This window comes from Leptopilina boulardi, unplaced genomic scaffold (genome assembly GCF_019393585.1).
Source record: "Leptopilina boulardi isolate dan_hultmark-lab unplaced genomic scaffold, ZJU_Lbou_2.1 LbouV2_261, whole genome shotgun sequence".
In the NCBI taxonomy this organism is placed as follows: Eukaryota; Metazoa; Arthropoda; class Insecta; order Hymenoptera; family Figitidae; genus Leptopilina; species Leptopilina boulardi.
Genome location: NW_026137820.1, coordinates 64497 through 75565, shown reverse-complemented (window position 1 = coordinate 75565; position 11069 = coordinate 64497). Strand labels below are relative to the sequence as shown.

At 27.3% G+C, this 11069-nt stretch overlaps 2 protein-coding genes across 2 annotated transcripts; both read right to left on the bottom strand.

The window, feature by feature from the left end:
• Nucleotides 1-443: 443 nt before the first annotated feature.
• LOC127281031 (uncharacterized) lies at nucleotides 444-1337 on the bottom strand. Its single transcript, XM_051304515.1, has one exon. It carries the CDS (start codon nucleotides 1335-1337, stop codon nucleotides 444-446), a length of 894 nt encoding a protein of 297 aa, XP_051160472.1.
• Nucleotides 1338-6690: 5353 nt separating this feature from the next.
• Nucleotides 6691-10700, bottom strand: LOC127281032 (uncharacterized). The gene is made up of 4 exons (XM_051304516.1): nucleotides 10629-10700; nucleotides 8274-8475; nucleotides 7480-7671; nucleotides 6691-7061 (listed from the first exon to the last, which is right to left on the bottom strand). Exons 2-4 carry the CDS (start codon nucleotides 8308-8310, stop codon nucleotides 6913-6915), a joined length of 378 nt encoding a protein of 125 aa, XP_051160473.1. The 5' UTR covers nucleotides 8311-8475; nucleotides 10629-10700; the 3' UTR covers nucleotides 6691-6912.
• Nucleotides 10701-11069: the final 369 nt, after the last annotated feature.

The following is an 11069-nucleotide window of genomic DNA, read 5'->3' as shown; positions in this document are numbered from 1 at the left end:
CAATCTCTGCGTGAGGTGTGTATCCCAACTTTTTCACTATATCTGCTCGAATGTATGAACGTTGCGAGGCTGTATGAATAATTTCTTTAACTATCATTTCACCCGAGTCAGAATACACTAATACACGGAGAGTTTGCAGATACACTTCAGGCGCAGCACAAATTGTGGCCAAAACATTTTCAACTTCTCGCTTACTGTCATCTTTTGAAACTAAATTGTCTTTAGATGATAAACCTGGACATAATAGTAATTCGTGACGTCTAGAACACCAATTACATTTTACTTTTACCCGACACCATTTCGCGGAATGACCTCGCCTCAGACAAACAAAACAAGCACCTTCTTTCTTAACATATTCTTTTCTTTCACTCAAATCCATTTTTCGTGAAACCTCACATTCTTTACTCTCATGAGCAGACTTACAAAAAATACACGATACCTGTTTACATTTCTAATAATTTGGTCAGCTTGTCCCTTGTCATATTATGCCCCTCATTTTCTATGGTGCGATACTGCCCATTGCGCTGCCAAGCACGTAGAATTTCTTCCGGGAGAGCAGACTCAACCAGCGGATATAACATTGACGCACATTTCTCCGTCGTTACTCTTAGAGTGTCTAGAGCACGGATGTATGCTTCCAATTTATCATAGTTTGCAGAAAGTGTTGCCTTTGGACCTCCTTTAAGTTCATTTTGGAGAACCAATCCCAACAGTTCACGAACATAATATTTAACTACAATATCGTCTTGGCCGAATCGACTCTTGAGACTTGCTATCGCCTTATCATAGTTGTCAGCTGTTGGGGGGAAACTGCGAACCAGTTCACGTGCCCTCGAATCCGGTGATGTAGCTTGAATGAGATATTGAAATTTATCCTCACGCCTAATTGAGTTGTCTTCGTGGATCTTTTTGAAAATACTCCAGAACAACAGCCACTCTTTAACATGACACTTAAATTTTGGTAACTCAATTTGTGGTAACTTCAATGACCCCTTAGTTGCTCCGGGCAAGTTGTCTGATAACACGGATTGGATGTTTTCAGTTCGTACTTCCTGTAAATCATCAGCCATCATTTTTGCATTCAGAAATGCCACAGTGTATTCGTCTACATCTTCTAATTCTTTGGCGATTTCATCTTCAGTGGCCTCTGATTCGAAGAGAAATTTGTTGCAAATAGCGTACACCGCTTCCAACTCCTTCGTCTTGGTTTGTAACAACTGAAATGCCACCATATTGTCATCTCGAGAGCACGTGCCTTTGAGTTTGGCCGAAAACGAATTGTATGTTTTCGTAAAGGCCATACCCAGACTCTTCCTTTGTCGCATTGCTGCTTCCATTTTTTAGTTTTCACTCACTCACAGTTCACTTGTGTGTACACTTTATCAATAATCCCGAATTTAAGAATGTCCGGTCACGGTCGCCAATTGTTCAGGATTCTAAGCACTAATTAATAAAACGCAACAAAACACTGTTTAGTACATAATAGAGAAAAACCAAATTTATTAAATTATTTAAAATACTTGTCCAATATTAAACATATAAAACAGTCTGTCACGACTTCCATTAAGGATCGAAAAAAGGGAAGCCGTTCCGGACAGTTCCGAGTCGTCGTTATCTCTACTCAAAGACCTCTCTCACTTCTCCATGCTATAATTCTTTACTCTTACAAATAACTACAGAAGTCACTGAATACTTCCTGAAATTTTTAAATTATATAACTTTCTAACAGTAGTATCCGAATCTAATAATTTATATAAGTCAACCATTAAATGCATACTTTGAGAACCATCAAAGTTTCTTTTGCTTCTATCAGAATTTTAGTAACTGGCGATTATTAAATTAATTAACAGTATGTAAAAACGAAAAGGAATATAACGTATTAAGAAAATTTGTTTCATGGAAAGTGGTAGCAGTCTATAAACAATTTGCTTATTCAACAAATAAATACATACTTTGGGTACCATAAATGTTTCTTTTTCTTCTATCAGAATTTTAGTAACCTTCGATTGATTAGGGAATTAAATAGGTAAAATGAATATGGTCAGAAGATTATTAGAATTTATGTTACTGAAAGTAGTAGCCGAATAAAACAATTTATATAAGTCAGCCATTATATGCATACTTTAAGTACCATCAATGTCTCTTTTGCTTCTATCAGAATTACAGTAACTAGCGATTAATTAGGGAATTTAACAGGTAAAATGAATATGGTCAGAAGATTATTAGAACTTTTGTTACTGAAAGTAGTAGCCGAATATAAACAATTTATACAAGTTAACCATTAAATGCATACTTTAAGTACCATCAATGTTTCTTTTGCTTCTATCAGAATTTTAGTAACTAGCAATTGATTAGGGAATTATACAGGGTAAAATGAATGTGGTTAGAAGATTATTAGAATTTTTGTTACTCAAAATTGTAGCAGTCTATAAACAATTTGCTTATTCAACAAGTAAATTCAAACTTTGGGTACCAACAGTGTTTCTTTTGCTTCTATAAGAATTTTAGTAACTTGCGATTGATTAGGGCATTAAACAGGGTAAAATGATTATAGTCAGAAAATTCTTAGAATTTTTGTAGCTAAAAGTAGTAGACGAATATAAACAATTTACGTAAGTCAACCATTAAATGATTACTTTCAGTACCATTAATGTTTCTTTTGCTTTTATCTGAATTTTAGTATCTAGCGATTGTTCCTGTAATTAACACGATGTAATGAGTTAGAATAGAAGTTATTCAGAAAATTTGGTTTATGGAAAATAGTATCAGTCTATAAACAATTTGCTTATTCAACAAATAAATACATACTTTGGGTACCACCAATGTCTCATTTGCTTCTATCAGAGTTTTACGAACTATCAATTGATTAATGAAATATACAAAGTAAAATGAATATGGTCTGAAGATTATTAGAACTTTTGTTACTGAAAGTAGTAGCCGAATCTAACAATTCATATAAGTCAACCATGAAATGCAAACTTTGAGTACCATCAATGTTTCTGTTGCTTTTATCTGAATTTTAGTATCTAGCGATTGTTAATGTAATTAACAACTATTAATTACGGAACTTAACAGGTAAAATGAATATGGTCAGATGATTATTAGAACTTTTGTTACTAAAAGTAGTGGCCGAATCTAACAATTTATATAAGTCCAACCCTTAAATGCATACTTTAAGTACCATCAATGTTTCTTTTGATTTTAACTGAATTTTAGTAACGTTTGATTGATTAGGGCATTAGTCAGGGTAAAATGATTATAGTCAGAAGATTATTAGAATTTTTGTAACTGAAAGTAGTAGACGAATATAAACAATTTATATAAGTCAACCATTAAATGCATACTTTAAGTACCATATATTTTTATTTTTATTCTATCAGAATTTTTGTTACCATCGGTTGTTAATGTAATTAACAGGATGTAATGAGTAAGAATATAAGTTGTTCAGAAAATTTGCTTTATGGAAAATGGTAGCAGTCTACAAACAATTTGCATTATTCAATAAGTAAATGCATACTTTTGGTACCATCAATTTTTCTTTTGCTTCTTTTAGTATTTTAGTAACTGTCTAATGATTAATGAATTAAACCTGGTGAAATAAATATGGTCAGAAGATTATTAGAATTTTTGTTACTGGAAGTTGCAGCAGTCTATAAACAATTTGCTTATTCAACAAGTAAATGCATACTTTGGGTACCATTAATGTTTCTTTTGCTTTTTTTAGAATTTTACTAACTAGCGATTGATTAGGGAATTAAACAGGGTAAATTGAATATGGTCAGAAGATTATCATAATTTTTGTTACTAAAAGTAGTAGCCGAAGATAAACAATTTATATAAGTCAACCATTAAGTGCATACTTTGAGTACCATCAATGTTTTTTTTGATTTTATCAGAATACAGATGTGACTAATTGTCACTGGTCAAGTGCAGTAAAGCCAAGATCAATCTCCAAGGAAAAATCTTCTTTCTCCCTATTTACTTTATTAACCCTTGAGAGGGAAACCCTTATAAATGCACATTTTGAAGATCTTTTTTACAAAAGAGTAGTAAAGTTTATTGAATTGAAATAAAGCATACTTTAAAGTGTTTAATATAAGCTATGTAAAAAATTTTTTAAATAAAAATAGTGAAAAATGGCGGCGTTACAGGCGTTTAAAGTTGGATCTTTGGTTTTTTCGCCATGCAGTCTGCAGGTCTCAAATCTCCACCAAAATTAAGAAATGAAATTTTTACCTTTAAACTACACAAATACGCTTTGCATGACGAAGAGAAAATTAATTTTTTTTTAAATTCGGGTCCATTTAAAAAAAAAACATTTCTTTTAAACAATCTACCAAAAAAATTGTTAAAATTTTTTTTAAAAAAGTAGCTCGTCATGTAAAAGCCAGTAAGTTAAAGAAGATTTCTTGTTAGTTTCATGAAAATAGGTGAAATATTTTCTGAGCTGCATTGCACGGCACGCGAACACGTTTTAGTTGTGTTTTAACTATTGCCTTGAAGACGTTATGTATTGGAAAATATCTATTGCACTAAAACCAAGATTTACTATCACTTTCTCATGTAAAATTAACATGAAATTCGTTTAGAATTTCTTCGATTTTCGGGCAAATTATTTTTTCCTGTCATGGATATTTACAACTAACTTTATAAAAGCGTTAGAAGTCAATTTCTCTAAAACTGTGCATACAAGTAATCCATCGAAAAAAATTGACCCCTATTTTTTAGTTTTTCCCCAAAAAACAGTTTTAAAAATAGTAAAAACCTGTATAAGTTTTATACTTAAAACGTTATAGCTAAAAATAAAAAAGGAGTGTTTACATCTATCTGGAGCCTACCTATCTCAGCAAACGATTTTGGAATTATGTTAAAACAACTTTCTTAAAATTGTGCACCCAGTTGGCAAAAAACCATGTTCGTTCTAAAAACGTTTTAAGGACATATTGTTTGATAAAATTGTGCTCAAAATATGAGTTTGGTATATAAAATTGAAATTTACTTATAAAATGTTTATAACTTATAATCAAAACATACATTGTACATATGAAAGATGTACAAAGCAACGTATGTTTTGAGGGCATTATCGATTAACAGATTTTTATGTCCGCAAGTGTAACATACTTTATGGACATATTGATTGATAAAATGGTACTCAAAATATGCGTTTGGTATATAAAGTTGAAATTTACTTATGAAATGTTTATATAACTTATAATCAAAACATACGTTATACATATGAAAGATGTACAAATAGAACGTATGATTTGAGGACATTATCGATTAACAGATTTTTATGTCCTCAAATGTAACACATACTTTATGGACATATTGATTGATAAAATGGTGCTCTAAATATGCGTTGGTAAATAAAATTAAAATTTACTTGTTAAATGTTTATATAACTTATACTCAAAACATACGTTGAATATATGAAAGATGTACAAATAAAACGTATGATTTGAGGACATTATCGATTCACAAATTTTTATGTTCTTAAATCTAACGCATACTTTAAGGACATATTGATTGATAAAATGGTGCTTAAATGATGTGGTTTGTGTATAAATTCGACCTCAAACTATGCAGTATTTATATAACTTGTTCCTCAAAACATGCGTTGTATATATGAAAGACGTATAAGTGCAACGTTTGATTTGAGGACATTATCTATTCTCAAATTTTTATATTCGCAAATGTAACGCATACTTTAAGGACATATTGATTCTTAAAATTGTACTTAAATCATGCGTTGTAAATATGAAAGACGTCTAAGTGCAACGCATACTTTAAGGACATATTGATTCTTAAAATTGTACTTAAATCATGCGTTGTACATATGAAAGACGTCTAAGTGCAACGCATGATTTGAGGACATTATCTATTTACAAATTTATGTCTTTTAATGTAACGCATACTTTGAGGACAGATGGTTTCTTAAAATTGTACTCAAATCATGCGGTGGTTATATATTTTGGTACTTAAATCATGCGTTGCGTATATAATTTGGTTCTCAAAACATGCATTGTACATATAAAAGACGTACATGTACAACGCATGATTTGAGAACATTGCGATATACACAATTTTTGTGTCCTCAAAATATGCTTTGCATACTTTATTGTCGATTTAAACTTATTAATTTTGAGTGTATATCAATAATTTTTTAATGCTTTTGCTATTTAGGGCATCAGGAACCTATATATACACGAAAAAACATGGGTCCCCAAATCATGCTTTGTACATATATATATATATATATATATATATATATATATTATAGATATTTAGAGTAGTAAACAAATTCCAAATTTATATATTAACAGTACGAAGATTTAACAATTTTTAAGTACTACGATTAAACAAAACCAAATTATCAATGTCACTAGCAAAAAATATCACAAAATCAAATGATAGTGATCATTAAAAAACATAAATTTCAGCACTTTATGGTAGTCATATTTGTGTGTAAAATTAAGTTAGTATATATACTATAGCTATTTGTGGTAGAAAATAAATTCTAAATTAATATATCGTTATTACGAAAATATAACTAATTTTGTGAACTACGATTAAACAAAATTAAATTCTAATCATGATTAACAAAAATATGACAAAATCAAATAATACTGATCATTAAGAAACTTAAATTTGAGCACTTTATGGTAATCACATTTGTGTGTAATATTAAGTTAGTATATATACTATAGCTATTTGTGGTAGAAAACAAATTCTAAATTAATATATCGTTAGTACGTAAATTTAACCAATTTTGAGTACTACGATTAAACAAAACTAAATTCTAATCATGATTAACAAAAATATAACAAAATGAAATAATACTCTAACAACTTGAATTAATTAACTGAATTAAGAACTTAAATTTGAATAATTTATGGTAATCAATGTGTAAAATTAAGTTTCGATATCTTCTCTATGCAATTGTCCTTCGTTGACTCTCTTAAGTTCTCGATAGCCTGCAATGACTTCTTTTAGAGGAAGTTGATCCCTACCTAATGGTTGAATATCACTTTCTGAGTCCAATTGAAGATAAATTCTTCCTCCTATAGAAAGAAAAGAATTAATAAACTTCAACAGAAATGAATTAGGAATATTGAATTAATAAAATTAATAATGATGATAGTTATTGATAATTTGTAATGAATAAGTATTATTTTCTTATGGGATTTTTGAGGAAAATCAAAGCCTCGAAATACTAGAAACTATTTCTTGGAAATTTCAATTTTAAGTTATTTTCAAATAATGAATCGCATGAATTTTAAAAAATTTAATTTTATTCCAAAAATAATATTTTGAAAGTGTTCAAAAATACCTTTTTCTTAATTTTAATATTAAAAAATAAATGTCTAAACAATGCTAGAGAATCATTGTCGGAAGTTAAATATCGATGGTTGGAAATTTGTTTTTATGTGTACATTCCTTATTAGAAAACGAGTATTTATGAAAATTGAAATAATATACCTTGTGTTTGAACTTTTCCGGTTAATTGAACAGCATCACATTTTTGGCAAGTTAAAGTGTTTCGAAATGAAGCTATTCTCACTTCTAATTTAAAGTTTCCATTTGTTACTGACCCACAACCATATGTACCCAATTGGCGATTTATACCAAAAGTTTGGAATACAAATTTGCTTTTGATGTATGCACAAAGTTCTGAAAGTTAAAGAACATATTAGAAAATGCTTTAAAACAATTTCATAAGAAAATTAAAATTTGATACTTTGTTTTCATACTATGTTTATTAAAATATTCTTAGATTTTTTTATATTTAATTAAAAAATAGCCAAAATAACGCGTGTATAGTTTCTAATTATGTCATTAAATATTTAAGAATATTGTCTATAATTTTCAAATTTTTTTATAGAAAAAATATTGAACCGGTGTTAATTGAAATTTACTTTAAAGAAAACTTAGCCTCAAATAAGAATACATAGAAATTGGACACAAAATGCGTACAAAATTAATATTTTCATTTTCATATCTTGAAGCAGTTGAAAAATTAACGTTACTAACGTTAACTAATATTAATTTAATATTAGTATCAAAAAAATTTCTGCAGTATTTTTTCAAAGAAATTTTTTGGAACTAAAGTTAGAATAACGTTAGTAATATAAACTAGCGTTAACTTTTGCAGTTGGGGATTGTTAAAAATAGTTAGATCCCTTTCCTACCACCAATATTTTACGTAATTTATGAACGATCGTTTGTACATTTTTATACATAGTTAAAAAAGTATAATAAATAATATAAATTACTTATAACTTGATTTTCGAAATGGATAATATCACCCATATCCACATCAGGAATATTAGAGGTTTCTTCGTCCTCTGGCACATGATGCACTCCTAAGTCATTAATGATTGTGGTTGGAAAAATTTGTAATTCAAACGTAACGTTTCCATGATTGAATTCTGGTTTTGTTGGAACTCGCGAGCATGCACCATCAATATGTACAATCTAAAATTTTTAAAAATATTTTCTAATATTAATGGTAGTAGTTAAAACGAAATACATTTTTAATTATATGAAATTGTTAAGTGAAATAAAAATATACACAGAAAGAACTTGAACTTATTTTTGTTGCAACTGAAAAATAGTCTTGTTAAATGACATAGAACGTGGCGCCATATACCTTACTAATTTTTAATGCGTTTCAAATTGAGTATGAATTTGCTACTCAATTTAAGAACAAGTTTTTTCAGTGTACGGAATATAAAATTTTTAGTGAAATAAAATATTGAAATGGTAACAATTTTTAAATGCTGAAGAATTTGAAATATAGTAAAATTTAAAAATGTGATATAATTTGAAATTGTATTAAAATTGAAATTCATTCAAAAATGCAATTTCTAAATTGTTCTTTAACATAAAAAAAAAAGATTGAAAATTTAATTTAAATTGTGAATGAAATATTATATTGTATAAAAATTTTAAAATTCACAAAAAAATGTTTTGATTAAAAATGCGTAATTATTAGAGTGAAAAAATTAAATTACAGGAACTTCAAAATACAATCAGGATTTTGAGATAAAATTTCTCAAGTGGACCAACGGAAACAGGGCGCGCAACGTCTAATTTTGAATTCAATTTCTCGCAAACACATTTTTCTCCAATTCTAAAATTTATATATTTCATTGTAAAAATATTAATTTTTATTGAAATTATTTATAAGTAAATTAAAAACACTAAAATTTGTCAAAATTCAATAATAAAAATGAATTTTGAAAAAAGTGATTGAAAATTTTTTTTTGAAAAATTTTTTGTAAGCAGAAAAAATTACGTCAAAAATTCTTTAAAAACCAATTCAAACTATACTCTCAAATTCACATATTTTATTGAAAGAAATTTTACATTCTCAAAAAAATTATTTTAAAAAATAAAATACTAACATTTGTCAAAATTCCAAAAGAAAATATAATTTTAGAAAAAGGGGTTGGAAATTTTGTTTAAACATCCAAAGTATGTGGAAGATACTTTAAAATCCTGTTTTGTTTGACTTATAGAAATTTTAAAATTACAGTATTTTTGAAAATAAAAATTTTCACAACCTCTACTTCTGAAATTGTTTTTCAAAACAAATAATATTTTAGTGCATTACGATATAAAAACTTAGGTAAGTTACTTTAATGATTAGGCTTAATTTAGCCAAACATGCTATGCGAAAAGAAACCTAAGCAGCAAAGTGACTTACTAAAATTTTTATATCGTATGCAGTTTAAACATTTGTTGTTCTCCTATAGAACAACAATTTGTGAAAATATTAAAGAAACATTCCTTTTATATACTCTAATAATTGTTTCGTAAATTTTAATTTTTATCAACTACGTTAAATAATTCCATAAGTCCATGTCTACTTTATTAAAAAAGTTTTATTATTTACCAAAATGTAGTTTTGAAAACTAATAATGTAGTTGGAACTATAAAATATAGAAATTATTTTGAAATTCTTGAAATCAATAAAACAAATAGAAATAAATTAAGTAAAGAAATGATTAATTCAACCAATATTTATTTGACTACATAATGATATTTTTATTTTTTGAATAATTTTTTTTTTTTAACTTTATTAAATGTTAAAAAATAAAATTAACAGAGTCAAAGAATAATAAAAAATGTTTTTGCTTGCCTTATGTAGAGAAATATGTCTCTCTACTTCATTTATGTGGTCAGTGCCCCATATTACGCATTGAATTTTCTTCCCTGCATCATTATTTAAAAAGAATTTCATTCATTCTGTTTTTCCCATGTTTTTCCGTGGAATTATGGATTCTATAAATCCAATAATTTCCATGTAACATTTCATGAAACAACGTTATGGACTGAATATAAATATATATTATTTTGAAAATATTATTTTTATTTATAAATTCATTTATAAATTCATTCATTCATTATTACTATATATAATATATGGTATTATATGTTATATATATTATTATATTTATTATTATTATATTATTATTATACCTTGTATGAAGTTTTTCCATGAATTTATGAATAAAAAAAATGTATATATATGTAATATATAATTTATTTATTTAAACATATAATATATTTATATTACTATTATTATTATGAAAATTTATAAATATATAATTTATAAAACTTACACCGTCCTATCCCAAAACTGTATGGCCTCTATTGCTTCGTTAGAAGTAAAATCCATTTTTTTTTATTTTGCTGAAAGATAATAATATTTTTATAATATTAAATTAATAAATAATATAAATAATTGTGCAAATGAACACTTATTATTATAACGTTATTGACATTTAAATTTCTCCAGAAATTTATGTAAGAAGAACTTTTTTTTAGTACAATTTGAAAATGATAGTCCCAAATGTATACAAAGGGAAGATAATACTGATGGAATCTAAATTACATTCTGAGAAATTATGTTTTTCTTTGGCGTACTTTATTTCAATATTAGTGACCTATTCTCCGCAGTTATTTTTCTTTCTATAGTTACATTTTAAAATCTTAAAGTTTCTAAATGTCTTAAAAGTGAGAAAATATTATATTTAATTGAAATAGAAAATTATTCTTAGATA